This window comes from Lepidochelys kempii, chromosome 15 (genome assembly GCF_965140265.1).
Source record: "Lepidochelys kempii isolate rLepKem1 chromosome 15, rLepKem1.hap2, whole genome shotgun sequence".
NCBI lineage: Eukaryota > Metazoa > Chordata > Testudines > Cheloniidae > Lepidochelys > Lepidochelys kempii.
In genome coordinates this window covers 31,028,293-31,053,574 of record NC_133270.1, presented here as the reverse complement: position 1 = coordinate 31,053,574, position 25,282 = coordinate 31,028,293, and the positions used below count along the sequence as shown (strand labels likewise).

Genomic DNA, 25,282 nt, shown 5'->3' with positions numbered 1-25,282 from the left:
GACGTTTTTATCACTTAACATGTAACTCGACAAAGAGTTCAGGCCTGAGGTGGCACATTCTGGGCAAGCGCTCTCCTAGAAACCCTTCCCAAACTGCCGGTGCATGGCGTCTGCTTCAGAGCGTGGCCACCGGATGGGATTGCTGCTGAACTGGGCTCTTGTACGGGGATGCTGCAGCCCTGTTCTTTGGCTTATTTTACAGGCAATTAGGATTAATAATGGTTTATCTGGTCTGAGCTTTTAAGGCTGAGCCAAACCCCACTTCTTTTGTGTATTATCAACAGTACTATACACGCCATGCTGCCAGTTTACATATTTACTGAGCAACCTTCTTTCCTGGGATTATTGCATGTTATCGAGTCTGGTCAGAGACCCGAGGTCTTAGACTGATCCTGTCAGCAGAACGTATTTAAATGACAATTGTGGCAAATCTCCTGGAGTTCCCTGGGATTCACCTGGCGTGTCCCTGAACCTCTCGTTCTCCAAAGGAGAAGCTCTTGGATATTAACTGGTTCACAAATGCAGGCCATTCCTCAGTCAGATTTACAGCTGCTCTGCCTGCTCCATGAGACTTCGCAGGCAGAAGGCAAATGACTGGAGTAAGATTACTTCTCTGTAATCTTGGAGAGGTTCCCAGTTAGGCATTTTCTGCAGTCACCAGGAGCTATATTGCGTGGATCTGCACAGGAAGTTTAACTGGGGGACATATCATCCCCTACTGTAGCAGCTCTCAAACTGTGGGCTGGGACCCCAAAGTGGGTCGCAACCCCATTTCAATGGGGTCACCAGCACTGGCTGGGGCCCAGGGCAAAAGCCAAAGCCCAAGCCCCGGCCTCAGGTTACATGCCCCCTGCCCAGGGTGGTGGGGCTCGGGCTTTGGCCCCCCTGCCCGGAGCAGCAGGGCTTGGGTGGGCTCGGGTCGGCTCTGGCTTCAGTCCCCCCCTCTTGGGGCCGTGTAGTAATTTTTGTTGTCAGAAGAGGGTCCGGTGCAATGAAGTTTGAGAACCCCTGCCCTATTCTTTGGGATAGAGGATGCCAGTTAGACCACCCTGGCCAGATCACCACCCCAACCTGTAAGTAAGGCTCAGTCCTCTTCACCCATGCACCTGGACACTTGTGACTCATTCCACCATATATAGCACTCTCACCCACACAAATCCTCTCTGGGAGAATCTGCTTCTGACTTGAACAACCCAAGTCAATTATGACTTTATTACTCTGCCTTCCAAGTCAGGGAGGCCTGGATTTTGTTAGGTGAGTGTAACAGAACTGGAGAGCCAGGGCCTAAGCCAGCCCTGATCACCGGACAGGCCCCACCTGGGTTGAATCACGGTGATCCCAGGGTAAAAGGCAGCAGGAAGCTGCAGGAGGGGGTTCCTACAGTGAGGGACTGGCAGAGTGGAGCTGCAGGGAAAGGGAGTCTCTTGCCATGGTCCTGGAGAAAGGGCCAGTTCCTCAGGGAGAAGGGGCCATGCCCACGGTAAGCCTGGGTGGAAGATTGCTTTTCTGTTTGTCTGAGAACTTTGTTAATGTAATAAACCCCCCAGATGCTAAGCAGGGCTGTGGCTGACAGAGACGGTGGAGTCTGGTGAAGGGGAAAACAGGGGCAGGAGATAGTAGGGGTGTCCAGGCCCTGAGGGGCATTGGGTGGCAGCCCCCTCCCCCGTTACAGCGATGTCTAGTTAGTGCTTTCTGGTACTTAACATCCCCAATTCCTCAGACCAGCCCGGACAGCAATGCAGTGATGCAGGACAGAGCTCTTGTAGGGCTGTCCATCCCAGGTTTCCTATGTACATACCTCAAGGGAGGGGAGCTGCACCATTCCGTCTTCGACGGGTGGGAGCAGGGAGGAAGGGTTTGGGTTTGATTGAACCACCAGCAGGTCTGATGAAGGGAGACTGTGCTAACCCTCAAAGGCTCAGACATACCTGGTCTATTAGAACTCTCAGCTGCTGACTAAACAGTCACTGAACTGCGAAATGTGGAGAGCAGGGCCAGATCCCCAGCTCGTGCAAACAGGGATAGCGCCACTGAAGTCAGTTCTGGTGATGTCAGTGCAGCCTCCCTGACTTACACCAGTTGCTCAGGATCTGGCCCTCTGTATTTCCAATGCGCTTCTTAGTTAAAGTGAACAGGGGTTATTTGTGGGTAGCACAGACCCGCTTTGTATAATATAGTTTAATTATGCGTCAGGGCACTTTTCAAATGTAAAGAAATTGCTCTTAACTCTGAGCACAGATGATTAGGCCTGGGGTAAGTGGGACTTAAATAGCAGGCAGGTGAGTGACACAGGCCGGATTATTATAGCTTCTAACAGTCACCACGGAGCTTTGGCACCAAATGCCACAAAAGCTTTTGAAGGAAAAAAGCCTATAAAAATAGAACAGCTGTACGGGAAAGCTGGGATTGTAGGGAAGTATTTAAAGTGCAGAACTAGGGGACAAGGCAGAAAACTGAATGTTCAGTGTCTTTGCAGCCCCAGTAAGGAAACCGATTCTGATGGAGGATGGTGCCAGGGCAGGGGGAAGCAAAAGGGAAACTAGGAGCAAACGGGAGGTTTGATTTTCAGTTTTCAATGGCATTGGAGGAACTGTGATTTCTCCCCCCACCCTTAAAAAAAAAAGTAGATCCAAACTGCCACTGCTCTAATCTGACTGCAACTGGTATGTCTGTCTAGCAGAATGTATCTGCAGTGCTGGCCGGCATCCCGGGTACAGGCTGGCTTTTTCCTGATTCCTCTGGACAGTAACACCCCAGCTCGCCTCTGAAGTAGTTACTAGTCCAACTCAAAGCTAAACCAAAGTAAATCCGAAGCTACGGGAGGAGGTAGTGTCCTGTTGCCAGTCTAACATTTCTGGCTTGACTCTCCCCCTGGTGTCTGGGAATGCTCTCTGGTTTGTAGCCATTTGTCCGATTTGCCCCTCACAACGAACAAAGGGAAAAGAAAACTCCACTTCCCAGACTATCTGTACTGCAGAAATGAGCACTCATTTCTTTTGCCTTGATTCCTGTTTGCTGGAACAGGTCTTTGGGGAGAACTAGAAGCTGCAGCCGACTGTGCATCACCAGTGACACGTTCGCAGCCAGGAGGTGAATCCTCCCAGCAGGGCTTATGCAGTTGTCACATTTGCAGCAGCCAGGCTGGGAGGGGAGAGGAACTGCCGCGACTTGCCTTCTGTAATTCGTGGGAGCCTCATGTGCAGATGGTCGCCTGTCTGTGCTGGTCTAGAGATATTAGCGAGTTGACTACCAGTCCGCTGGCAGGCCTGGCCGACTCAGCACCAGGTACCAATCGATGCCTCCAATGAGGCAGGGACAAGGGGAGGGGTGGCTGTTGGATTCTCCTGGTTCAGGGGCAATCAGCTTCCTATTGCTACGAAGGGTAACCCCTGCTAGAGTAATTGCAATCAGTACCTCTGTTAATTGCCTGATTCCACGGAGCACAAGCAGCATTAGCGAGTGTCTGCCTGCTGCTACCCACCAGCCAGATCCAAAATTAAAGGGGGAAGTCACCTTCAAATCGAATGTTGAAAGCTGTGGTGGCCCTCGCCTCATCCGCCATGAAGTCAACGCGGATGGTGGTACCGTCGCTGATCACGCCTTCAAAGGGGACGCTCTCTGTCCGGAGGGAATCATAGAGGACGGCTGAGTGGTTTGTCTCTCCGCTGTACACCACCATTCTGTTCAGAAAGGGCACGGCATGTCAGCAAAGGGCTAGTGGCTCCTCCACTGGCCACCTTTCTGTCTGGGCAGGGACCGAGCGAGCACAGGCTGGTAATCGCTCGCTCCACACACCCCGACCCCTGTTCATTTACCAACACAGGCCAGGATCAGGTGAGGAGCTGGAAGCCCAGGAAGGAAGAGGATGAAATGTGTATGTGGCAACAGCGTGAGACATTTCTGAACAGGGAGCTGCTCCTTCCTCGTCACCAGGCCCCTGGCAGAGTGAAAAGGCCTCTAACTTGCCACTAAAAATAGGGAAGCAGGGGAAGTAACGCCTCTGCCTTTCAGCACTGTGGATTCTCAACAAGCCAGCATGGCAGGGGCCGTGCCAGTCGTTCCTCACCCAGGCAGGGGCCCGTTTGGGCATGCATTCGGAGGGCAGTGTTTGAAAGAAATGATGCAAACACCAATTCACAAAGCAGATACGTCTATTTTATCGTGTAGTAAACAGGTGCTTTATTCTCTGCTTTTACTACAAGCCATAAACTGGCTTTATTGCCTGTTACCAGACTGAATTTTTAATGACACTTAAACACAAACATCAGCCCCATAAATGTGTGCTCTGTGTTATGGATGCCAACAGACTGTGATTTGTCACTTTGTGTTTGTGGGTGAGATGCAGCCATGGGCATGTGGGGGTTTTTTGGGAGCCCAAGGGGGCAGTTTGTGGATTGGGCTACTGATTATGAGACCCAGTGTCATTACACAAACCATATGCTAAATCACACAATGGGTGGGGGTAACTGTAGATGTTTAAGGCCAGAAGGGACTATCGTGACCATCTGCAGGTGATCCAGTTCCCATCTGGGGCAGCGGGGCCCATTAGCTCTCCTGCCCCTCCCATCACTTTCTCTTTAAAAGTTACTCGGGGGAGTCCTGCCCGAGAACAAGGGATCTTTGACTCTTCTGTGCCAGCAAGACTCCCCTCCTCCCATGATGCCCTCCCATCTCGTTGGGCACCCTTCCCATTCAGCAACACGTGCAGGGCAGGATGGTTGTGACCCCCCTGCACACTGGAGACTCCTGCCCTAGAGAATGCTGGCCTGTGATGAAATCCCCAAAGGGGCGATGCTCCCTACCCCCTCCCATGCACATGAGACTCGCAAGAGGAGGGCGCCTGAACCCCTGGTGTGGGAATTACACTTCACCACCCAGGGCCATCGAAATCCCCAGCCAACTCGCTGGCTCCCGCTATAACGAGACGGGAAGTGCCCTGGTCCCGGCACGCCCTGGAGACAGTAGATCGCAGTCTGAAAGGTGGCGGGGTAAGGCCCACTCAGGTTGGAGTGAGGGAATACACTGCCCAGTCAGTCCTGAGGAAAACCCCTTGCGAGACCCTTGAGCCTCCTCTGGGTGGGGCAGGAGGCTGTCAGGTCTTCCTCACGCTGATGGCATAGGGTGGAAAGAGCAGCGTGCTGAGACCTGGGTGGGGGCGCCCCTGAACCCCGGCAGTCACCCTGGCAGCAATGGCAAAGCTAACCTCTCTGCACAGGTCAGCTCAGATTCTGGCTCTCGGGTCAGCATGCCTGTGTTCCACGAGCGACTCATTGCAGGGCCCCTCACCTGTCCTTTTCGCTCAGCAGAAGCCTCTCAAAGTGCAGGTGCAGCTTCTGGCCCTGGGGAGCTTCGATGGTCCACACGCAGTGCATGTTGCTACGGTTCCCGGGGTAGCTCGGCGAGAGAACTCGTCCAATGGTGGCATTATGCACTGTCCCTCCGCAGGGTGCTGGCAAGGAGATCACAGAGACAGTGAGACTGGAGCACACAGCCACTCAGAGCTTCAGCCCCAGCCAAATAAAGCGGGCCATGCACTCTGTACTGACAAATGAGTGTGTGCTAAGGAAGGGCCTCTTCACCAAGAAATGGGCTGCCAAATCAGGGCAGGTTCTGCTCTCAACTGCACCAGGGTAAACTGGAATGACTCCACTGACTCCAAAGATGTGGATTTACACCAGTATAACTCGGAGCAGAATCCACTCTTGTTATGAGTCCCCAAAGCATTTAAATCTTCCCTGGTTTTGCGTTTCCTTCCCAGGGTGGCACAGTGCGCTGGAAGGATATTAGGTTGATTTATTGCAGATGCAGGTTCAAACCATGTGAAGCTCGTGGCTTTGCGTGGGTTTGACCCCAGATCAGGGGATGCTCTGCTTTCCACTGGTTTCTCTTTGACATTTTAGGTTCATTTAACTTGGGAAAGGAAAGTTAGGAGTGAGGGGTTGACCCCCAATGTCACCTGAACCCAATGTCAACTGAAACTGCCCCATCCTGCACAGCAAATGTGTAGCTGTGTGCAGCTCTGCATGGTGGAGACAGGGAAACCCCGCAAGCCTGGGAGAGTGGGATTATGTAGGAAGGAGGCTGTATAAGGTAGTGAGGGAGGCTGGGCTCTGTATGAGTGATTCTCACACACAAGCTGGGTGGCTCTGAACACAACTGGAAGCAGCTTAACGCCGAGGAGTGGTAGAGGCAGGAGGAAAAGCTTTTTGAGAAGAGCTGAGCAGATATATTGTCTCCCAGGGGATTTGCATTCTACCTCTGCCAGAAGCCACTGATGTTGTGTTCCTCACGCTTTACTCACATGAAGTGTCACTCCACTGAACTGCATGGATGCCTGCTGATGTAAATGGGAGCAGAATTTGGTAGTTTCCCCCTCTCCCAGGCTCACATTCAACTTCTAACACTAAATTATTCTAGAGTCAGGCTTGTCTTAGCATCTGTGTTAATGATCAGTTGCTGTACCCGAACAGACAGGTTCTGGGCTGCTCCAGTGAGGTCTAGATGCATTGATGCATGTAAGCACTTTGGGGCCTTGGAGTTCATATCCCAGGTAACAGTGGAAATGGGCGACTCCACCAGAATGCAGATCCATTACAGTGACATCTCCAAAGTCAGGTCTCCGTGGAAAGTTGCAGCTCAGCATGAACACTAGAACAAACACACAGTGAGATTTTAAGCATCACCACTGTCTTCTCTGAGTAATTCTGCAATAAGAAGAGTGGGTGAAAGCTGAAGAGGTAATGGAACCTGGTCACACTAGCCCAAACACACCATTGTTGGAGACTTGTGTGTTTGTGCCATTGATTACTTTTCACCTGTTCATTCTTTCAATTAGACGTCCTTTCTAATTCTTGTTTCCAACAAGAATTCACTTGTAGTCGTTTATTTTTCTGTAGCTGTTCAAGGGAAAAATAAATATTCTGTACGTATCCCTGTAGGATGGGCTTCTATATGAGAACAGAAACAGATGCAGTGGGCCTAGGGGAAAATAAAATCGCTGGAAATGTGCCAGAAAGGCTAGACCTGTCAAGGTCCATATAAATAAGTAACCTGTGTCTGTACGGCAAGTGTCAGAGAATAGAGACGTCTGCTCACTCTGGCCCTGATCCAGCAAAGCAGTCAAGCATGAGCCTAACTCTAAGAACATGAGGACAATGGGTTTACTTACATGCCTACCTGCTTTGCTGGAGCAGATCCTCTGAGCACAGTTCCACAAAACAGAGCCACATCCCCCAAGGGGCAGAAGCCCCTGCAAAACTTGGGAGTGAAGCCTGCAGTTAGTGTTTGATTATTTATTCCTCTCCTAAGCAGGCAATGGCTTGTGCAGGGGGCAGACTGTGTTCAGCTACAATGGATACAAACCGGTTTTATTCAGAGACCTTAGGCAGCTCGGGGGCTGGGGTATTTCACCTCTCAGTCCCTGGTTTCACCCTCAGCTTGAGAGCTACCAAAAAATGTCAAGCAAATGTGCTTCTGCCCATGCTTGTAATGACTGCACTTGTGGCCCAACAGCCATTCAGGATACAGAGCCAGTGCCAGAGGGATTGGCACGGTAGATGGGGAAGGACATTTCGTCTTCTAACAATTCCCACTCACGTAGCATCTTTATCCAGGGCTCTGAAAGGATTCTGCAAAGAGGACACCCAGGGTCTGATCCCCCCTCCCCCCATCTCCCGACTGCAGTGGGAGCAGCCCCATGGCACGGGAGAGGTGAAGTGGCTTGCCCAAGGTCGCCCAGCAAATCAGTGAGAGAGTCAGGAATAAAACCCAAGTCTCCTGGGTTGCAGCCCACTGCCCCAGCCACTCGACCATGCTGCTGGCCTGGTTGTGCCGGGGGGGCCTGGAGGGCGAGGCCCCCCGCTGGGTTCTCCGCCCCGGGGCTAGGGAGGGGCTGGCTGGGTTTGGCTAATAAACACCTACCCTGGTAATGAAGCTGAAAAGTCCCGACCACATCGTCTCGGAACGTCCGGAAGTAAACGGAAATGGAGTTGGTGGGGCTGCGAATCACCTGCCCCTCCACCAGAAGCGTCTGATTGGCTAAGACCACCAAGCTGTCATCGCCCACTCCACGAATGGCGAGCACCTCGCCCTCTGACAGGTTCACACTCTTCACCTGAAGGGCAGACAGACACCACCCTGGGAGCTTTGCCCTGGCCTGGCGCTCGATGCGCGAAGGCACCGCACCAAGGCTCCCAGGCCACCCGCGCAATGCGGACACCTCCCGTCTGGGCTGATTAGCACGGTCCCTGTCCTGCACTGACAGAGCCTGAGTCGCTCGAAGTGCTGCACCGAGCCTGGAAAGCGCTATCCCCACTTCACAGCGGGGGGACGCCCAGGTGATCCGCCACAGGGAGCTGCTGGCTGAGTCAGTCGCAGAACGCAGGTCCCCTGCCTCCCCGTTCCCCGATGGAACCCCACTGTGCTTCTTAGTTGGTCCTTGTCCTGCATGGAGAGCTGCCGGGGGGTGGGTATTGTGAGTTACACGGCACCCTGGAGTACATAGTGCTTTAGACGTACCCTCAGTCGGGAACTGGACCCTTGTGCCAACATGAATTTACTGCACTGTTAAATTATGCTGCTATTATCGGGGTCATACTGGGGGAAGAAGAAGGTGGAGGGCACGGGGGTACTCTTCCAAGCCCCACCCATAAAATAAGCTCCGCCCATGCGAGTCATCAGAATGACAGTAGATTGTGGAGACGTTCAGAATCGGATCCTGCTGCTCCCCCTAGTGCCACTGGGCTCCCCCTTAATTGGGGGGAGAATAAGCAGTGGCACCTACCAACCTCCACCCACCTGTGGCTCCGAATGAGCCAGCACTCAGCATCAGTTGTGCACATCTGTGACCCTCCCTCTCTTTTCTTACCCGAAGAATGAAATAGTTAGTGACGCTGGCCTTTAAATGATCATCACCATCATCATCATAAGCACCTAGATAATAGGACTATAAATAGTAGCCAACATGGATTTGTCAAGACTAGTCATGCCAAACCAATCTAATTTCCTTCTTTGACAGGGTTACTGGCCTAGTGGGTGGGGAGGGGGAGCAGTAGAGGTGACATAGCTTGATTTTTAGTATGGCTTTTGACACAGTCCCACATGGGATTCTTAGGAGCAAACAAGGGAAATGTGGTCTAGATGAGCCTACTATGAGGTGGGTGAAAAACTGGTTGAGAGACTTAGTCTCTAAGGTACTATAAGTACTCCTTGGTTTTTCTTTTTTTACTCAAAGAGTAGTTATCAATGGTTCACTATCAGACTGAGAAGGCATCTCTAGGGGGTCCATCCTGGGTCTGGTACTATTCAATATTTTCATCAATACTTAGGTAATGGAGTGGAGAGTGTGTTTATAAAATCTGTGGATGACACCAAGCAGGGAGGGGTTGAAAGCTCTTTGGAAGACAGAATTTGAATCCAAAATGACCTTGACAAATTGGAGAATTGGTCTGAAATCAACAAGATGAAATTCAGTACAGACAAGTGCAAAGTGCTATACTTAGGAAGAAAAAAAATCAAACACACAACTACAAAATGGGGACTCCCTCGCTAGACGGAATAGCACTGCTGAAAAAGACCTGGGGGTTAGAATGAATCACAAATTGAATAGGAGTCAACAATGTGATGCATTTGCAAAAAAGGCTAATATCATTCTGGGGAGTATTAACAGGAGTGTTGAATGTGAGACACAGGAAGGAATAGTCCTGCGTTACTCAGCGTTGGTGAGACCTCAGCTGGGTACTGTGTCCAGTTCTGGGCACCACACTTGAAGAATGATATGGACACATTGGAGAGAGTCCAGAGGAGAGCAACAAAAATGATCAAAGGTTTAGAAAACCTGACCTGTGAGGGAAGGTTAAAAAGAACTGGCCGTGTTTAGTGTTGAGAAAAGAAGACCGAGGAGGAACCGGATAACAGTCTTCAAATACATTAAGTCCTGTTATAAAGAGGAGGGTGGTCAATTGTTCTCCAGGTCCACTGAAGGTGGAACAAGAAGTCATGGGCTTAATCTGCAGCAAGGGAGATTTAGATCAGATATTAGGAAAATCTTTCTAACTGTCAGGACAGTTAAGCTCTGGAACAACCAAGGGAGGTTGTGAATCCCCATCACTGGAGGTTTTTAAGAACAGGTTAGAGACTGTCATAAATATAAAGGGAAGGGTAAACACCTTTAAATCCCTCCTGGCCAGAGGAAAAACCCTTTCACCTGTAAAGGGTTAAGAAGCTAGGATAACCTCACTGGCACCTGACCAAACTGACCAGTGAGGAGACAAGATACTTTCAAAGCTGGAGAGGGGGAGAAACAAAGGCAAAACACAGAGAGAGCTTTTGTTTCTCCCCCATTCCAGCTTTGAAAGTATCTTGTCTCCTCATTGGTCAGCTTAGGGGTTTTTCATGTCCAAATTCCTTCCCCACTCTGAACTCTAGGGTACAGATGTGGGGACCTGCATGAAAACCCCCCTAAGCTTATTCTTACCAGCTTAGGTTAAAACTTCCCCAAGGTACAAACTATTTTACCCTTTGCCCTTGGACTTTATTGCTGCCACCACCAAGCGTTTAACAAATATATAACAGGGAAAGAGCCCGCTTGGAAACGTCTTCCCCCCCACCAAAAAAAATCCTCCCAAACCCTACACCCCCTTTCCTGGGGAAGGCTTGATAAAAATCCTCACCAATTTGCATAGGTGAACACAGACCCAAACCCTTGGATCTTAAGAACAATGAAAAAGCAATCAGGTTCTTAAAAGAAGAATTTTAATTGAAGAAAAAGTAAAAGAATCACCTCTGTAAAATCAGGATGGTAAATACCTTACAGGGTAATCAGATTCAAAACATAGAGAATCCCTCTAGGCAAAACCTTAAGTTACAAAAAGACACAAAAACAGGAATATACATTCCATTCAGCACAGCTTATTTTATCAGCCATTTAAACAAAACAGAATCTAACGCATCTCTAACTAGATTGCTTATTAGCCCTTTACAGGAGTTCTGACCTGCATTCCTGCTCTGGTCCCAGCAAAGGCAACACAGAGAGAGAGAGCTTTTGTTTCTCCCCCCCTCCAGCTTTGAAAGTATCTTGTCTCCTCATTGGTCATTTTGGTCAGGTGCCAGCGAGGTTATCCTAGCTTCTTAAACCTTTACGGATGAAAGGGTTTTTCCTCTGGCCAGGAAGGATTTAAAGGTGTTTACTCTTCCCTTTATATTTATGACAGAGACAGACAGACATCTGTCAGGATGAAAAAGATTTGCTTGTTCCTGCCTCAATGCAGGGGACTGGACTAGATGACATCTTGAGGTCCCTTCCAGCCTTACACTTCTGTGATTCTGTGGCTGTATGGTCACAGGGCATCTGAGTTACCCGCTTGCTGAGATAACTGGAGGAATGTGTAGTGCTCAGGGAGAGTTCCAGCTGACTCTGTTGCACCCAGGGCTAAGGTTTTCTTCATCATCAGAACAGCTATGGACTCCAAGCAAGCAAGCTGAGATTTTGGAGAGGAGGACAGCTGCTTCAGAGAGGTGCCCGTATGGTGAATGGGAGTGTGTTATACTTTAAGGCTATTAATTATTTGAGTGACAGAAGAGGACAAATTTGATAATGTGACTGGAAGTTAGTAGGCAGAATAGCACATCACCCCTAAGCAATGCACATGATCTCATCACTGCACTCCCAGTCAGCTCCTGCTTTCAGAAGGTGCATTTTGTTACGTTTCCAGAGTAACTCGCTGTGCTTTGACTTCCCTCCATGGGGTTAGCCTGAGCTTGGTGGATGTTCTCGGACAGGTTCTGTCTCAGCCAGCCCCTTTGCTCTCCATGCACATCCCTCCTCTTCTACAGCCCTGCCTACAGAAAGCTTTCATCACGTTGTGACAGGATCTGCCCCGGGATGAAGTGCCATTGCGTTGGTTCGGGCAAACCTGCTGTAACCTGAAGCTGCACCCCAGGGGCCCTTAAATAACAGGGCCACATTTTCAAGGGAAGGAACCTGAACTTTGCCAGAGCACTGTGTGACATTGCCCCATGCAGAGGACTGCGTTGAGACTAGTGTCTGCTCTTTGCACCAGATGGCTTTGATGCAATGCAAAGAACTCCTACATTTGTAGATGCCAATGGCTGACCAGTGCCCACAGGGTACCTGCCAGTAATTACACCATTGCCCTGGGCATCTGGGCTGTTGTGTCTCCTCTGGAAAGTGCCCACAGCACAAACATTACAGAGCCAACTGCAACAGTCATGGAGCTCTTACAAGCCCCCCCCCCCCCGGCTCCTTAAAGGTCACTGTCCCTGCAACCAAGCCAAGGCGAATTAGGCCGGGCTCACTAGAGACCTGTCAGTGCAGCCCCTGGTTCCATTCCTGCAGTGATCACTGCTGAATGATACAACAGTCTCCCTCGCCTCCTGGTGTGGTTTGCTACTACAACAGGAAAAATGTGGCTTATTATTTAATCTTGCTGGAATCACTGCAATGCTGCTAGCAGGAAGTGACTTCCTCCAGCAATGGCCTTGGTTATAGAGGAAGCCCGAAGGAGTTAAAAGTCAGTGACAGAGAATTCTGAAAATGCAAACTGCACTGCGTGAATGTAGCATAAGAAGGTCTAGCTTCTACCCGGGGAAGAAAGTGCAAAAGCAACAGCACTAGGACTGAAATAGGTGGCCCAGAAAAGCTGAGAGAAAAGCAGGTTTCTTTGTAAGCTAAATTGTTGTTTACAATTAGCTGTTTGCACAAGGCATCTGCTTGTAGGTACCTCTGCTTCCATAGATGGCTATTTACAGAAAATAAAGCAGCTAATATTTTCAATGAGCAGTAGAAAGGCCTTTTAATTAGTGCTTGGAACCTGGTAGCTAACAAGTAACCGCACTTTTGTTTTCCATGTTCTTTTAGCATAATAAAGAGGCTGGTATTTCAGCAGTGAGATACCCACAGCTGCCATTTGTTTTCTTAAGGATGTGAAGACCAAGGCCCTATATTTAGCACTTCCCAAAACATTAGCTTCTAATTGCATGGGCTTGTGAGGATGTGGTGACTAGAAGAATTTGTTGTTGTTGTTATAAAATTTGCTTGATTTCTCATCGCATAAGAATGATCATCTTCACAGCACCAGCAGATGGGCTGTAACAGCCAGGGCAAGAGCCCCAGCAGCCCTTGGATAGCACATTGATAGGAGCCTCATAAAGCAATTTGCAGCACTTTGAGTCTTTTGATCTCTTGGCTGCAAGGAGCTAGATTTCCTCAGAAGAAATGACACCAAACCTGATTAACAATGAAACCACTTCCCTTCCCCAAACACCCATAAACCCTTTCCTAATTCAGTTCCAAGAAAGTGCCAAATCCTCACCCTCTTCAGGACCACAGGATTGGGCCTGAAGGATGCAAAGCACTTCTTCACCTGTTACCTCCCCTCTAAACAATCACCAGCAGGCCAGTGAGTCCACACAGCACTTTGGGCAGATCTGAGTTGCAGATATTCGACTTAAGAACACAGCCCTTTGCCTGATTAGCCGTAAGAGCAACTGCTGAATAGGAGCAGACGGTGACGTACACTGTATTATGGATACATATTTTGGCCAGTAGAGAGAGGGCAGTACACATTCTAAAACTCTCACCATGTGGCTTCCTTGGCCCCAAGCAGAAGTATCTGTTTCCTGCCTTGCTGCCCTGGGGGGAGATTTGCAAAGGCACCGGTAGAGTGAGGTGACCAATTCCCACTGACTTTGAAAAAGAGCCAGTCACTTGTGCCATTAAAAATCTGCCTTTGTTGTCTAAGGCCCCCAATCAACTCCTGCTGCCGTGCGTGGGCACCTTTCCATTGACTTTGATAGATGCTGGAGAAGACCTTGCGTGAGAAAACAACCATTTCTGACCAGAAAGAAACCTTGTCAGCTATTGGTTGCCAGGAGAAGTTTTGGTTTAATTTTTAAAAACAAAGATGGGTTTCATGTAATGTGACAATGCAAGCTGGTGCATAGACTGTACAGCTGTCCTGGCATAAGCAAGGTTAACAGGTCCAGTCTCAGGGGGTATATGTGCAAATCAAGCTCAGAACAGAGCCTTGTTTTTTTCTCACTGGACCCCTTAAACACAGGAGGAAAATATGCCTTGAGGCCCTGATCCAGGTAATCCCTGTGCTTAGCATGTGCTTACCTTTCAGCAGGTGAGTAGTCAACTTGATTATTCACCTGCTTAATATTAAGCATATGCTTAAGAGCATGGCTGGATGGGGACCCTGAAGTTTACATATTTTATGTAATTTTCCAGATGCCTTTCAACCCCTCTCGTGTATTCACAATGTTCCCTCATTGAAGCCCTAACGCTGGCAAAGCGAGAGCTGTAGAAAATCAATGTTCCTCTTTTCTCCTTGCTCCCTTATTGTCATTCTGAACAGACTTGTCTGCAGTACAGAGGCTCTCCAAGAGCTTGTGTCCAGTGTAGTTTGTAGCTGCCAGGCTCTTCGGCTGTACCAGGTTACTAAAGATTTCCTGATTATGATGCATGAGCAGCAACCTCCCAGCGTAAGTCCTAAGTTTCAAGGCTGTGCGCTGAGTGAACGAGTGCCGCTGGAACCCCTGGGAGGCGGGAGGGACTGGAGGGTAAAGTGAGGAGAGCAGGAGTTTAGTTTAGAAGGGGTCCCATTTTAGAGGAAGCAAGTGAGGAAGTAGGCAAGGCAATTGTGAGAAAGGCCAAGGGCAGAAAGTTTTCAGCAGACATTAAATGAGGAGAAACAGGAGCTTTTCTTCTAGCATTTTAAGTTGGGAGTACAGTTATGAACTCAGCTGAAACGTCAAGCTTGGGCTATGCTCTAGCTCAGAGAGAATTGATGGGCTTCATGGAGACAACAGTAGGTGAGGTTCTCTGGCCTGCATTATGCAGGTGGTCAGAGGATATGACATAACAATGTCTTCTATCAATGTCTTCTACACCTCAGCTGGTGTAGACTGTCACAGCTCCAGTGAAGTCAATGTCACCAGTGGGGGATCTGCCCCTGTGAATCTGTGAACCTAACTACCTGCCCAGGAATGATGAAATTCACCAAGGCCTCGCTGCCACTTCTGTCCCCGTTCAGACCAGAAGTGGGAGATCAGTTTGGGTGCTGAGCTGTTGCACAGGGGTAAATTTAACCAGCAGTGAATAGGCAAGAATTATATGCAGAAAACGGCCAACTTACTCCTAGTCTTCCTGATGCGAGTAGCCCTTTTGCAGTCAATAGGTTAATCTGTTTCAGTAAGGCAAGGAGAATTTGGGCCACTGACTTCCAAGGGTGTTCCATGTGAGATGGGACTCCAGCACAGAAAAGAGAGGCCTACTATAAAAAAGAGCAGCATTTGCCTTCACTGAATGCCAGTGGATGTGGGTATAGTCCGAGTGTCCACATCCATGCAACGCACATTGTACCCAGGGGAGAAAATGGTGCAATAACCCCAGCTGGGGGTGGGAAGGGAGCGATTAAAGGAAGAAGCACAACTGGGGTCATGGTTCTTGCGACCAGGTAGCTTGAGAAATGGATTCCTAATAGCCAGGGCTTGGATGTGCCAGTGAAGGTCCTTTAAGGGGAGGGGTCAACGGTACAAAGGGCAGTTAGATGCTCCAGTCCCACTGAGCGTCAACAGGCGTTAAACTGCCCTTTGTGCCCTTGCAAATCATCCCTTTGGGTGCCGCCTGGGTTAGCACCGGAGGAGCCCCATGCTAGAGAGAAGGGACAAAGGCCAGAGCCACTTTGCTTTGCTATAAGGGCTCTGCAAGCTGCCCACTGCCCTCAGCGATGGCACCAGTCTGATCGCTGCAGCCAGGCATTGCACACCGGCCCTGCTGTCAACAGCCACATTGCTCCCTGTGAAGGCTGAGGAGACAATGCCCTTAGTCTGCTGGTTCTGAGCAATACTGCACTTTATAGGACTAGTCACAAACTCCGTCCAGGGCTGCTTTCAGCTCTAATTTTTCAAAGAAAAACAAATTGGTGGCTCACTTTTTCAGCCTGGAAACAGAACAACAAAAGCAACTGTACTGGCCTGAGAGAGGCTGTGATCCCTATCCAAGTCACCTTCAGCATCATTCAGCACTTCAGACCCCGCTGGCAAGCTGGCTCTCCCAGTGCCTGGCCAGCGTTGGGAGCACCAGCTACCTGAGGTCAAGTCCTAGCCAGCCAGCGGGAGGCAAAGCTGCTTGGTTGGAGAAGGATCCCTGACTCCCCTGCAGCACTTCTCATCTGTAGATGTGAAAGCACTTTGCAATCTGGCCTGTGTTTATAGATGGGGAAACCGAGGCATAGAGGCTAAGTAACTTGCCCAGGGTTATACAGGAAGTCTGAGGCAGAGTAGGGAGTTGAACCTGGGTCTCCTGAGTCTTATCACCTTAGCCACTGGACCAGCGTGGCAATGAGGGCCTGTCCCCTCTGCTCACAATATGGTGGTGATATTGGCTCTCTCCTTCCCAAACTGCTTCTGCAGGCCTAGTAGGCATGGCTGACCAAATGGGCCCCGGCTAGGTCTTTGCGGAGTTCTCTTTAGGCTCCAGATCTGGCCAAAGTGAGCCCTGCCTGGGTGATGTCTCAATTGGAGACACCCCGGGGTGCTGTTGGCCCCTGGTGCACTCCCTCTGGTCACATTAGCTGCAGGGAATGCATGGCCCCCAGTGGTTCCACTTCCCTTCCAGACTCAGGCCAATGGGTTGGCTTTGATTTACTGAGGCTGTGATGGGTTGGGTCCTGGCTCCCTGACACGCTCCCTGGAGGGCTCCTCTCCCTGACCCCAGTGTAAATCAGGGGGCACCTCATTGAAACCATTGTGAAATTGGTGGGAGAGGAGACTTGAATCCAGGGGGCTCTCAGAAGGGAGGGAGCAACATTAGGGTTCTGTGCCAGGCATTGGCGTGTGTGTGTGGGGGGGTGGTTTGGAGATTCCTGCATGTGTGCTTGTTGTGGGGGACAATTAACGTTTTCTTGGGCTTCCTAGACGAGAGGCAAGAACTGAGAGCGCAATTCCTACACAAGCCAGGCGCACATGAGCATGCAAGAAATACATGCCTAACTTGTACACATCATTGCCTTGTTTGTTCCAGTCTCCAGCGCCAAACGCCCCAATGAAAAGCACAGCACAAAAAACCCTCTAGGCAGATAGAGACCTGTGCTCAGATTTAAACATTAATTCATTGTTGATTAGGGGTGAATTAATTGGAATAGCTGATACGAACACAGCCAAACTCAGCCTTTGCATAAGTTAATGCAACGCCACTGACTTCTGTTGGGTTTTCACCTGGTCTGGATTTAGCTCATTGTGTCTGTTCTAAATCACTGAAAAAATCCAGAGTCTTCCTGCCGTGTATTGTGCTGAAATGACTCAAGGATGGTTCTGTTTCCAAACCAGGTTTGTCAGGTGAAGGCCAGCCCCAAAGTCATGTTGACAAATTAAGAAGGGAAATATTAAAGGAACAGTCATTGGAGCAGCATGAGAATTGAGCTACTCTGCTTTATGGCTGCTTTCCCAGTTTTCAGGGCCTGTCTGCAGAGGAGAAATTTCAGACTGGTATTTAGGGGGGAAGGTGAAAGAAAGAGCCAGGGGGGTTTATTGCTCTCTTGAAGCAGATTTCTCCTTTATCACTGGGAGATAGGTAAACCGCATCTGTCCTTGGGACTCCCCTCTGTGCCTGGGATAACTTTCAGCAACATATTGATACAGTGGCCTTGTGCCAGAGATCATCAGCCAGGAAGAAAGGTACCATATGTGCAGCTTCCTGCCAGGAACTGCAAAGGGAAATCAAAGAGTGAACTAATTTAAGCTCCTGGAACATCTGCCATTAAGACAGGGAAGCGGAGGGGTGTGGCGGGAAGAATCCTTCCAACATAAACTAACAGGCTTGTTCGCCCCCCTAGAAAACACCCAAACACCATTACATTTCAGCTGAAATCTCTTTAAGGAAATGATGTTTCTTGCCAAGAAATGTCAAGAGTTTTTTAGAAATGTAAGGTTTCAGAGTAACAGCCGTGTTAGTCTGTATTCGCAAAAAGAAAAGGAGGACTTGTAGCACCTTAGAGACTAACCAATTTCATCGGATGAAGTGAGCTGTAGCTCACGAAAGCTTATGCTCAAATAAATTGGTTAGTCTCTAAGGTGCCACAAGTCCTCCTTTTCTTTTTATAAATGTAATTTTATTATAATTAGCTGCTCTGTCCTTATCACTGCAATGCTGGGAGCTAATTTGCAGCATGTCATGGCTCAGGGCTTGATGTGCTGGGCTGCTTGCAGTGGGCTCGGTAGGAGGACTGGGGTCTGAAACGTCTAATAAGGTGAGATTCACGCCTGGGCAGAGCACCAGCACAAAGCCTAGTTAGGTGCCACTTATATTCTGCAAGGCCGGGTACCACTTAAATCCTGCTTCAGTCCCGTGTGTGGTACCTAGCCCTCATGCTGACTCTCTGCACAGAGGGGAATTTCCCCTCTAATTCATTAAGGGCCGGATTCACAGGGCACGGAAGTCAATGGGAAAGTTTGCATTGACATCAATGGGATCAGGATGGAGGAAGGCCAGGATGACAGAGCGGCTGAGGTGTGCAGAGGGGTTCTCCATTCAGGGGCACGTGCAGGAGCAAATTGCTCGAGAGAAGTTATTAGAACTCGCCAGGGACTTTCATTTTCTTTCTCTTTTTTTAACTTCAGCACAGAGACATGGTAATTAGCTTTTCTCTTTTACGCTGCTCTTTGTCTCTTAATCTATATTACAAGATGCTATTAATGTAGTAATGAATCTTTACTCTTCGGGATTTTTTTCCTTCTGCCAACCCATTTAACGAGTTATACTCTATCCAAAGGCAGCACAGAGAAGGGCTTTTGTTTAAATTCAGCTTCAGTTTTTCTGCCTTCTCAACTGCTGCCGCTGTGGTGCCATTAAAAGGCTTAACCAGGGAGATCTTTTCCTGTGTGTTTCTGAACTGGACACTCCCCTGTCAATGCTACCGCTCCAGCAGAGCTAATGAGGGGCAAAGGGCAGTGTTTTGTTCTGTGATCTGCCCAGGCCATTGCTCCAGAGCGCAGAACACAGCAGTGTGCGATGGGCCAGGGGCTGTGCTGTTCAGTAACCCCGCCGGGCCCCAGGTGCTGGGAAGAGATCCCCTTTATTCAGTGATGTAGTCCCCAAGTGCCTCCGCAGAACAGAACACAGGCTTCGGCAGCACCCGCCCCCCCCAGCCTTCCTGTCTGGGCCGCTAAACCACTTAAAGGTACAGTTCCCAATGCCGTTGGGGCCCACTGTCAGAAATGAGGGCCTGCGGCGAGGCCTGGGATCAGCTGGCTAACCGCAGCACCAGCGTGGCTGAGCGGCATCGCCAGGACGGCGCACGTGGCCTGTGGCTGCCCAGCACTGACTCCCGCACCCAGGATCGCTCCTTTGCCTGCCATGTTCCCTGCCCTGCTCCAGCCCGGCTTGGTTTCTGACTCCTGACTCTGGCTCTTGGCTCTGACCACTAGGCCTGACCATTGTCTCTGGTGTGGGCTGGACCAGGCCCTAAATCCTCTGGACTGTCCATAGGGGTTCGGCTGAGGAATCCAGTCCTAAATATGGACCACAGCTCTGCTGCATTGGCGAGGTGTGCGCGTGTGTCCCTGCCACAAAGCCTCTGCCGCAACTCGCAGTGCCTGGTCTCTCCACGGACGCGCTCAGGAAGGCTGCCAAAGCTGGCAGTGGGCAGGGAACTAAGGCCTGGTCTACACCTAAAACATAGGTCAACCGAGGGACTTCGCTCAGGGCTATGGAAACGCCTGTGCTCTGAGTGCTGTCGTCAGGTTGACCTAAGTCCCGCTGTAGATGCAGCTAGATCAACGGAAGAGTTCTTCTGCCGACCCAGCTCCTGCCTCTTGGAGAGGTGGATCACCTACCTCGACGGAGAAAACCCTTCCGCAATGCAGGGAGCGTCCCCACTACAGCATCTGCCACGTCTAGCAGCTGCCGTGCAGACGTACGCTCCGCTCTTCTGTCGCCCGGCGATCCTTCCAGGCCGGGGGAGGGAGTTTGTACGGCTGCTGCCCACGCTCTGGCTGTGCAGTCTCCAGCCCAGGGAACCCAGCAGCAGCACAAAAGCCACTTAGAAACCAAACCAGGAGCCACGGCCGAGTTGCTTAACATGAATGGGGGCTGCCTGGTTTAGCGGATGCAGCCCTTATGGTGTTATAGAATCATAGAAGATCAGGGTTGGAAGAGACCTCAGGAAGCCATCTAGTCCAACCCCCTGCTCAAAGCAGGACCAACCCCAACTAAATCATCCCAGCCAGGGCTTTGTCAAGCCTGACCTTAAAAACCTCTAAGGAAGGAGATTCCACCACCTCCCTAGGTAACACATTGCAGTGCTTCACCACCCTCCTAGTGAAACAGTGTTTCCTAATATCCAATATCCTAGGTGGGGTTCTCTGTCTCTCTCCCCTGCCACTCCACCGCTGTGATCATTTTCAGCAAGGCCTCTTCTGCTTCTCTCCGTTACAGGAGTCAGGAATTCAATCAAAATCACTTTAAATGCCAGCAATTACCAGCACGAGTGACTGCATGGTGGGGGGAAAAATGACATTGCACTATTTCTGCACCTGACTCATGTAATTAGCTTTGTAGCCGGTGAAGCTGGGAGCATCTGTACATGTAAAATAATTAAAAGAGGATGGAAGGGATTCTAAATGACAGGCTGGCAAAACAAGAGGGAGCAGCAGGAAAGCCATTAATCTTTTCATTGGGCCGTCACGCTGGGCTGTGCTCTCCTCCTTCAGACTAGATGTGTGAGGCTGGGATCCCTCAGGGATGGGTACAGATAATCATCATGAGTGCTTTGATCAGCCATTCAAGCCATCCTAAAATCCCATGTTATTTCTCTTCCATGACTAGTGTGTGGCTAAACAACCCCGTCCTCAACAGCTTCTGATAAGGGCTGTGCAAATAATAAATGATGCTTAGTTGGCACTTTCCATCTGCTGATCACTTTAAAACACTGGATAATTAATCCTCAAAATACCAGTACAAGGGAGGCATTTAAATAGACAATGGTCCTCATTTTACAGATGGGGAAACTGAGGCATGGAGCAGGGAAATGACACACTCTGGGCTATGGGGAGTTGGTGTGAGAGCTGGGATTAGAGTTCAGGATCTCCTGTGCTTGTATCATTAGACCACAGTGCTCCCCTGAGAGTGGAGGGGCTGTGGGCCAGGGACAGCCCAAACACTGACATCTCACCATGGAGCTGACAGCCTGCTTCCTCCTATACATCTTTAATCATGATTAGCCCTTGGATGGCATCTCTACCCATGAAAGCACTTGGGACATATTTTCAGCCCCATTAGCCCTGTCTCAAAAGCCCTTGGTTTGGAGGTTAATCAAAGGCGTCTCATAGTCTGAGTGTTTGTTTATTTGTGCATTCAAACCTAGTGACTGATTTGCTTTACATTCAGAGACCTGCAGTGGCTTAGCAGATCTGGGTGTACTTGTGTGCCATGCAGCCATGACTCCTGACCTGTGCACAGCTTGGTGAGAAATGAAGGCTGTCTGTGCAGAGCAGATATATGACCGGAGCCAGGCAAGGCTATGCTCAGCAAACGAAGATCTGCTTTTGTAATGTAATGGCTAAGAGCCTCAGAAGTATCAGCAAAGTGAAAAGTGGAGTTCTGAAGGTGGAGAGGCTAATTTTATGCTCCTTTAAAACCCTGACCTACAATGGAGCAAGGTCAGGAAATGATGTCACTGGATGGACTACAATGGGAGGCAAATTTACAGCAGAACAGTTTGTCTTTAGCACCTTCTCGATTCAGAAAACAGAGTTATTGTTATAGAAAAGTTTTTAAAATATGCATAAAATGCCAGCGTTTCAGTGTTTGCCCTGATGCTCGCTCCACTTAATGACCGTGCTACACTTAATTCCATGAACACCTTTTCCATCACGCATTCATTTTGCGCCATCAGGCTGCAACAAGGTCAGCCCTCTCATTCAGTCCAGCCACACATAACGATGGGAACAGGCTCTCCCGTTCCTTTGAATGCACTTTGCTAATTACAGAGATTAAAAGTGGATGTAGTTTAATAAGAAACAAATTGTAACACTGAAAAACTGAAGAAGAAAAAGGTTCCGAGGAGAACTCTAGTCTAGTGCACAGACTATGCTGATGTTGTTTTAATCACGTTTCAAGGACAAGTATGGACTGCTCGTCTCCTTATGGGGCTTATTTATCAGTTACCTGGCCAGGCTTCCAGGATGGTTCTAACTCAGGGAAACATTAGCATCGTTTTCCCTGGAACAGCTCATTTCAGCTGCACACGCTAAGCAAGGAGAGCTGTGTCCATGCAGCGTCAGTGACGCTGTTCTGCGGCTGATCCCAGTGGGATGGCCCCTAATCAGAGCACCTGGGCTAAATATATTTCTCCAGTGCCTTAATTGTGCCTGCAGGAACTTCCATAATTGGCCAGACAGGGGCCCCAATCCAACAAGCTACTTAAGTGTATGCCTAACTTAAACCACACGAGTAGTCCCTAAGCACCACGCTGGATGTAGGCCTGGGTTTAGGGAAACGTGCCGTGTAAACAGTGGGCCTGACACATCTGTCACATGACCAACATTCTTTGGGGCAGGCACTGGCCTTTACTATGTTTGTACAGCATGCAGCGCAATGGGGTGGTTGTGACTGTTAATGCTAAATCATAATAACGCTACTATGTCTGCAGACTCCATGGTCTGCAAACCCGTCAGGGCAGGTGTGTCTCTTTTCTGTGCCCGTACAGCGGCCAGCACCATGGCGTCCAGATCCCAATCAGGGCCTTTGGGTGTATACTACACATAGTTACCATAACTATCTTGTCAAGTGTGGCCTACACGTTTATTTCTTCTGCTCCTGAGGATTAAGGGCCACGCTGGTGAATGTGATTACCCCTTGTGACCGCTATCAGAGACGCTCCAGTACTGCACGTGAACAAAAGGTGCGGCCCCTGGCGTGTGTTGCCCTTTGAGGCACACATGTTCTTACTTGGAAATAGTGCATTTTCCTGGTACTGGATTTTTGTCACAGACATAATAGGGGGATTTTTAGGGCGTCATCTCTGCACCTAAGAATAGCAGAACTGTTGGGTTCTCTTGACACATGGGAGCTGCCATTCACAGCCCATCCCATTAAGAGTTGGGGAACAAAGGAAGAGCAATCAGTCAGTTTGGAGAGAATGCGTTTTATTTTTCTCCTAGCTACCAAGGCAGGATTGTCTGTTTGGGAAATAAATTGCTTGCCATAGTCCCCGTGTTAAAGTTAATTGGATGGTATTTTAAAGCTTTGATCTATCCGGGGATAAAACTGTACCAGCTCCCTTCTGTAGTTTATTTGTGACATGGATTAGGAAGAATCTGGAGTTTTTGCTATGTCAGACTCATTTGTAGTAGCAGCTGCACCAGGCAAAATAATCTATATGACCATAAGGCAGGTGAGAAATAGGGAAGTGGCACATACAGCTGGCCAGAATTGGTGGTCAATAAATGGTAAACACTAGCCAACTCCTGATGAACATTATGTGTAGTTGCAGCTGGAGTTGTGTATATTGTTCACCTTGCACGTTAGGCAGGAGTTTATTCTACTAGTCTGCTTCTGTTTGCCTAGGGCAAGGAAGCTTCTTTGGAATGCAAGGGTGATAATTTACAAGAGTTTGAAACTTAGGTCCAGTGCTCTTGATGGTTTGATCCTCCCTCCCAGCTAGCACATAGTGAGTGAGCCTGGGGGCTATAAGGCAGGGAGCGAGGGGGGGGGGTGAGGGGAATTGATGGACACAGTAAGAATGTCAGGTTTCAGAGTAACAGCCGTGTTAGTCTGTATTCGCAAAAAGAAAAGGAGTACTTGTGGCACCTTAGAGACTAACCAATTTATTTGAGCATGAGAATGAAAGGAATTTGTTCTTTTCTCCAATCTGCATGGAATGGCCAGTGTAAGTGAAAATTACCCGAAGCAGGAACGATAGAAACTAGGGATAGTTGACATTTGCCTATCAAGATTCTTCTTGGACTTTTCAACTAGGCCAAACTTTTTTCAAAAAGTATTTACTTTTCAGGGAAAATTGTGACTTTTCATGAAAAAACAAACAAACCCCCAAATCAAAAAGATTTGGCCAAACCCCCAACATTTTGATTTGGAAACACTGCAGGGCGGTACCTCACCCCGTTCTCCCCTATGGGCGGGGCTCCTTGGTCAGGCTCTATCTCCTGTGATGCACCACAGCCATGGGACTCCCATGATGCACTGCAGCAGATCAGCAACAGGGGAAACTGTCGAGGATCCTTGGGAGATATAGTCTGGCCAAGGATCCTGGCCAGTAGATGAGCACAGGAGCACGAGGTGCCTGACCTACGACTCCCATCAGGCACTGCAGCAGCATTCCAAATCAGGCTTTGGATGGAAACATTTGGGTTTGATTTTTTTGCCAAAAAGTTAAAATTTTCTGGGAAAACTTTGACAAAACCAAAGCCCGTGTAAACGTGTCCCGAGTCAGGGCCATTGACTTCAGCGGGAGCACGCTTCATTTACACCAGGGCACGTGACAGTGCAGGCACCCTGAGCCACTGGTTTGCACAGTGCCCTCGTCTTTGCTAAAGCTTTGATTTACTTGCAGGCTGCGGCGTGTGAAACCTTCACACGATTATGATGTGTGTGCTCACCCGGGACTGGGGTTAGTGGTTAAGGCACTGGGACTCTGGCACTGACTTGCTGTGTGACTCTGGGCAAGTCACTTCACCGCTCCATGCCTCAGTTTTCCCATCTGTAAATTGGGAATGAGGCAGAGCTGGTTCTCAGCAGGGTGGGAAGGCAAATGAGCTGGTAGCTGTGCAGTGCATGGAGAAGTCTGGCTGCAGGGTGCTCTGGAGGACAAGGTATTTGTTCACTTGTTCTGGCTTATTAAATACTCCGAGCTCCGTGGATGGCAGCTGTGGTAGTGACAGCGACACCGTATCTGGGGCTGACTGGCTGGTGTTGGATGAGCTGCGGGCCCCTTCGCTTTGACAAGCCCCTTGCCTTCCGGGGCAGGATTTCAGCCCTGCGTCTATGCCCCTGCTTGCCAGGATCTGTGTTAATGTGCACGTGTTCAGTTACAAGTGTCGCCCTTCCTCCATGCTCTGTGTGTGTGTTCCTCTCCTTGCTGCCCCAAAGAACAAGCGCAGCGGCTGCTGGGTAGAACCCTAGAAAAACCCTTCTGCAGAGCGGGGAGTTTCCTGCAGCTTGGAACTGACATACTGAGTCTGAGATTCCAGTATCAGACCCAGGCTGACCCAACACTGCTACCTCAGGCAGGGGGAACTGGGT

General features: G+C 49.5%; 1 protein-coding gene across 2 annotated transcripts in view; it reads right to left on the bottom strand.

Moving 5' to 3' along the window:
* SEZ6L (seizure related 6 homolog like) overlaps positions 1-25,282 on the bottom strand; it is a 149,665-nt gene that overhangs the window by 30,933 nt on the left and 93,450 nt on the right. For both annotated transcript variants that reach the window (XM_073312323.1, XM_073312324.1), the window contains exons 4-7: positions 7,921-8,113; positions 6,463-6,648; positions 5,287-5,449; positions 3,514-3,680 (exon numbers count right to left, since the gene is read on the bottom strand). In XM_073312323.1, the coding sequence (XP_073168424.1) occupies positions 3,514-3,680; positions 5,287-5,449; positions 6,463-6,648; positions 7,921-8,113 (709 nt within the window). The remainder of the gene's footprint in view (positions 1-3,513; positions 3,681-5,286; positions 5,450-6,462; positions 6,649-7,920; positions 8,114-25,282) is intronic.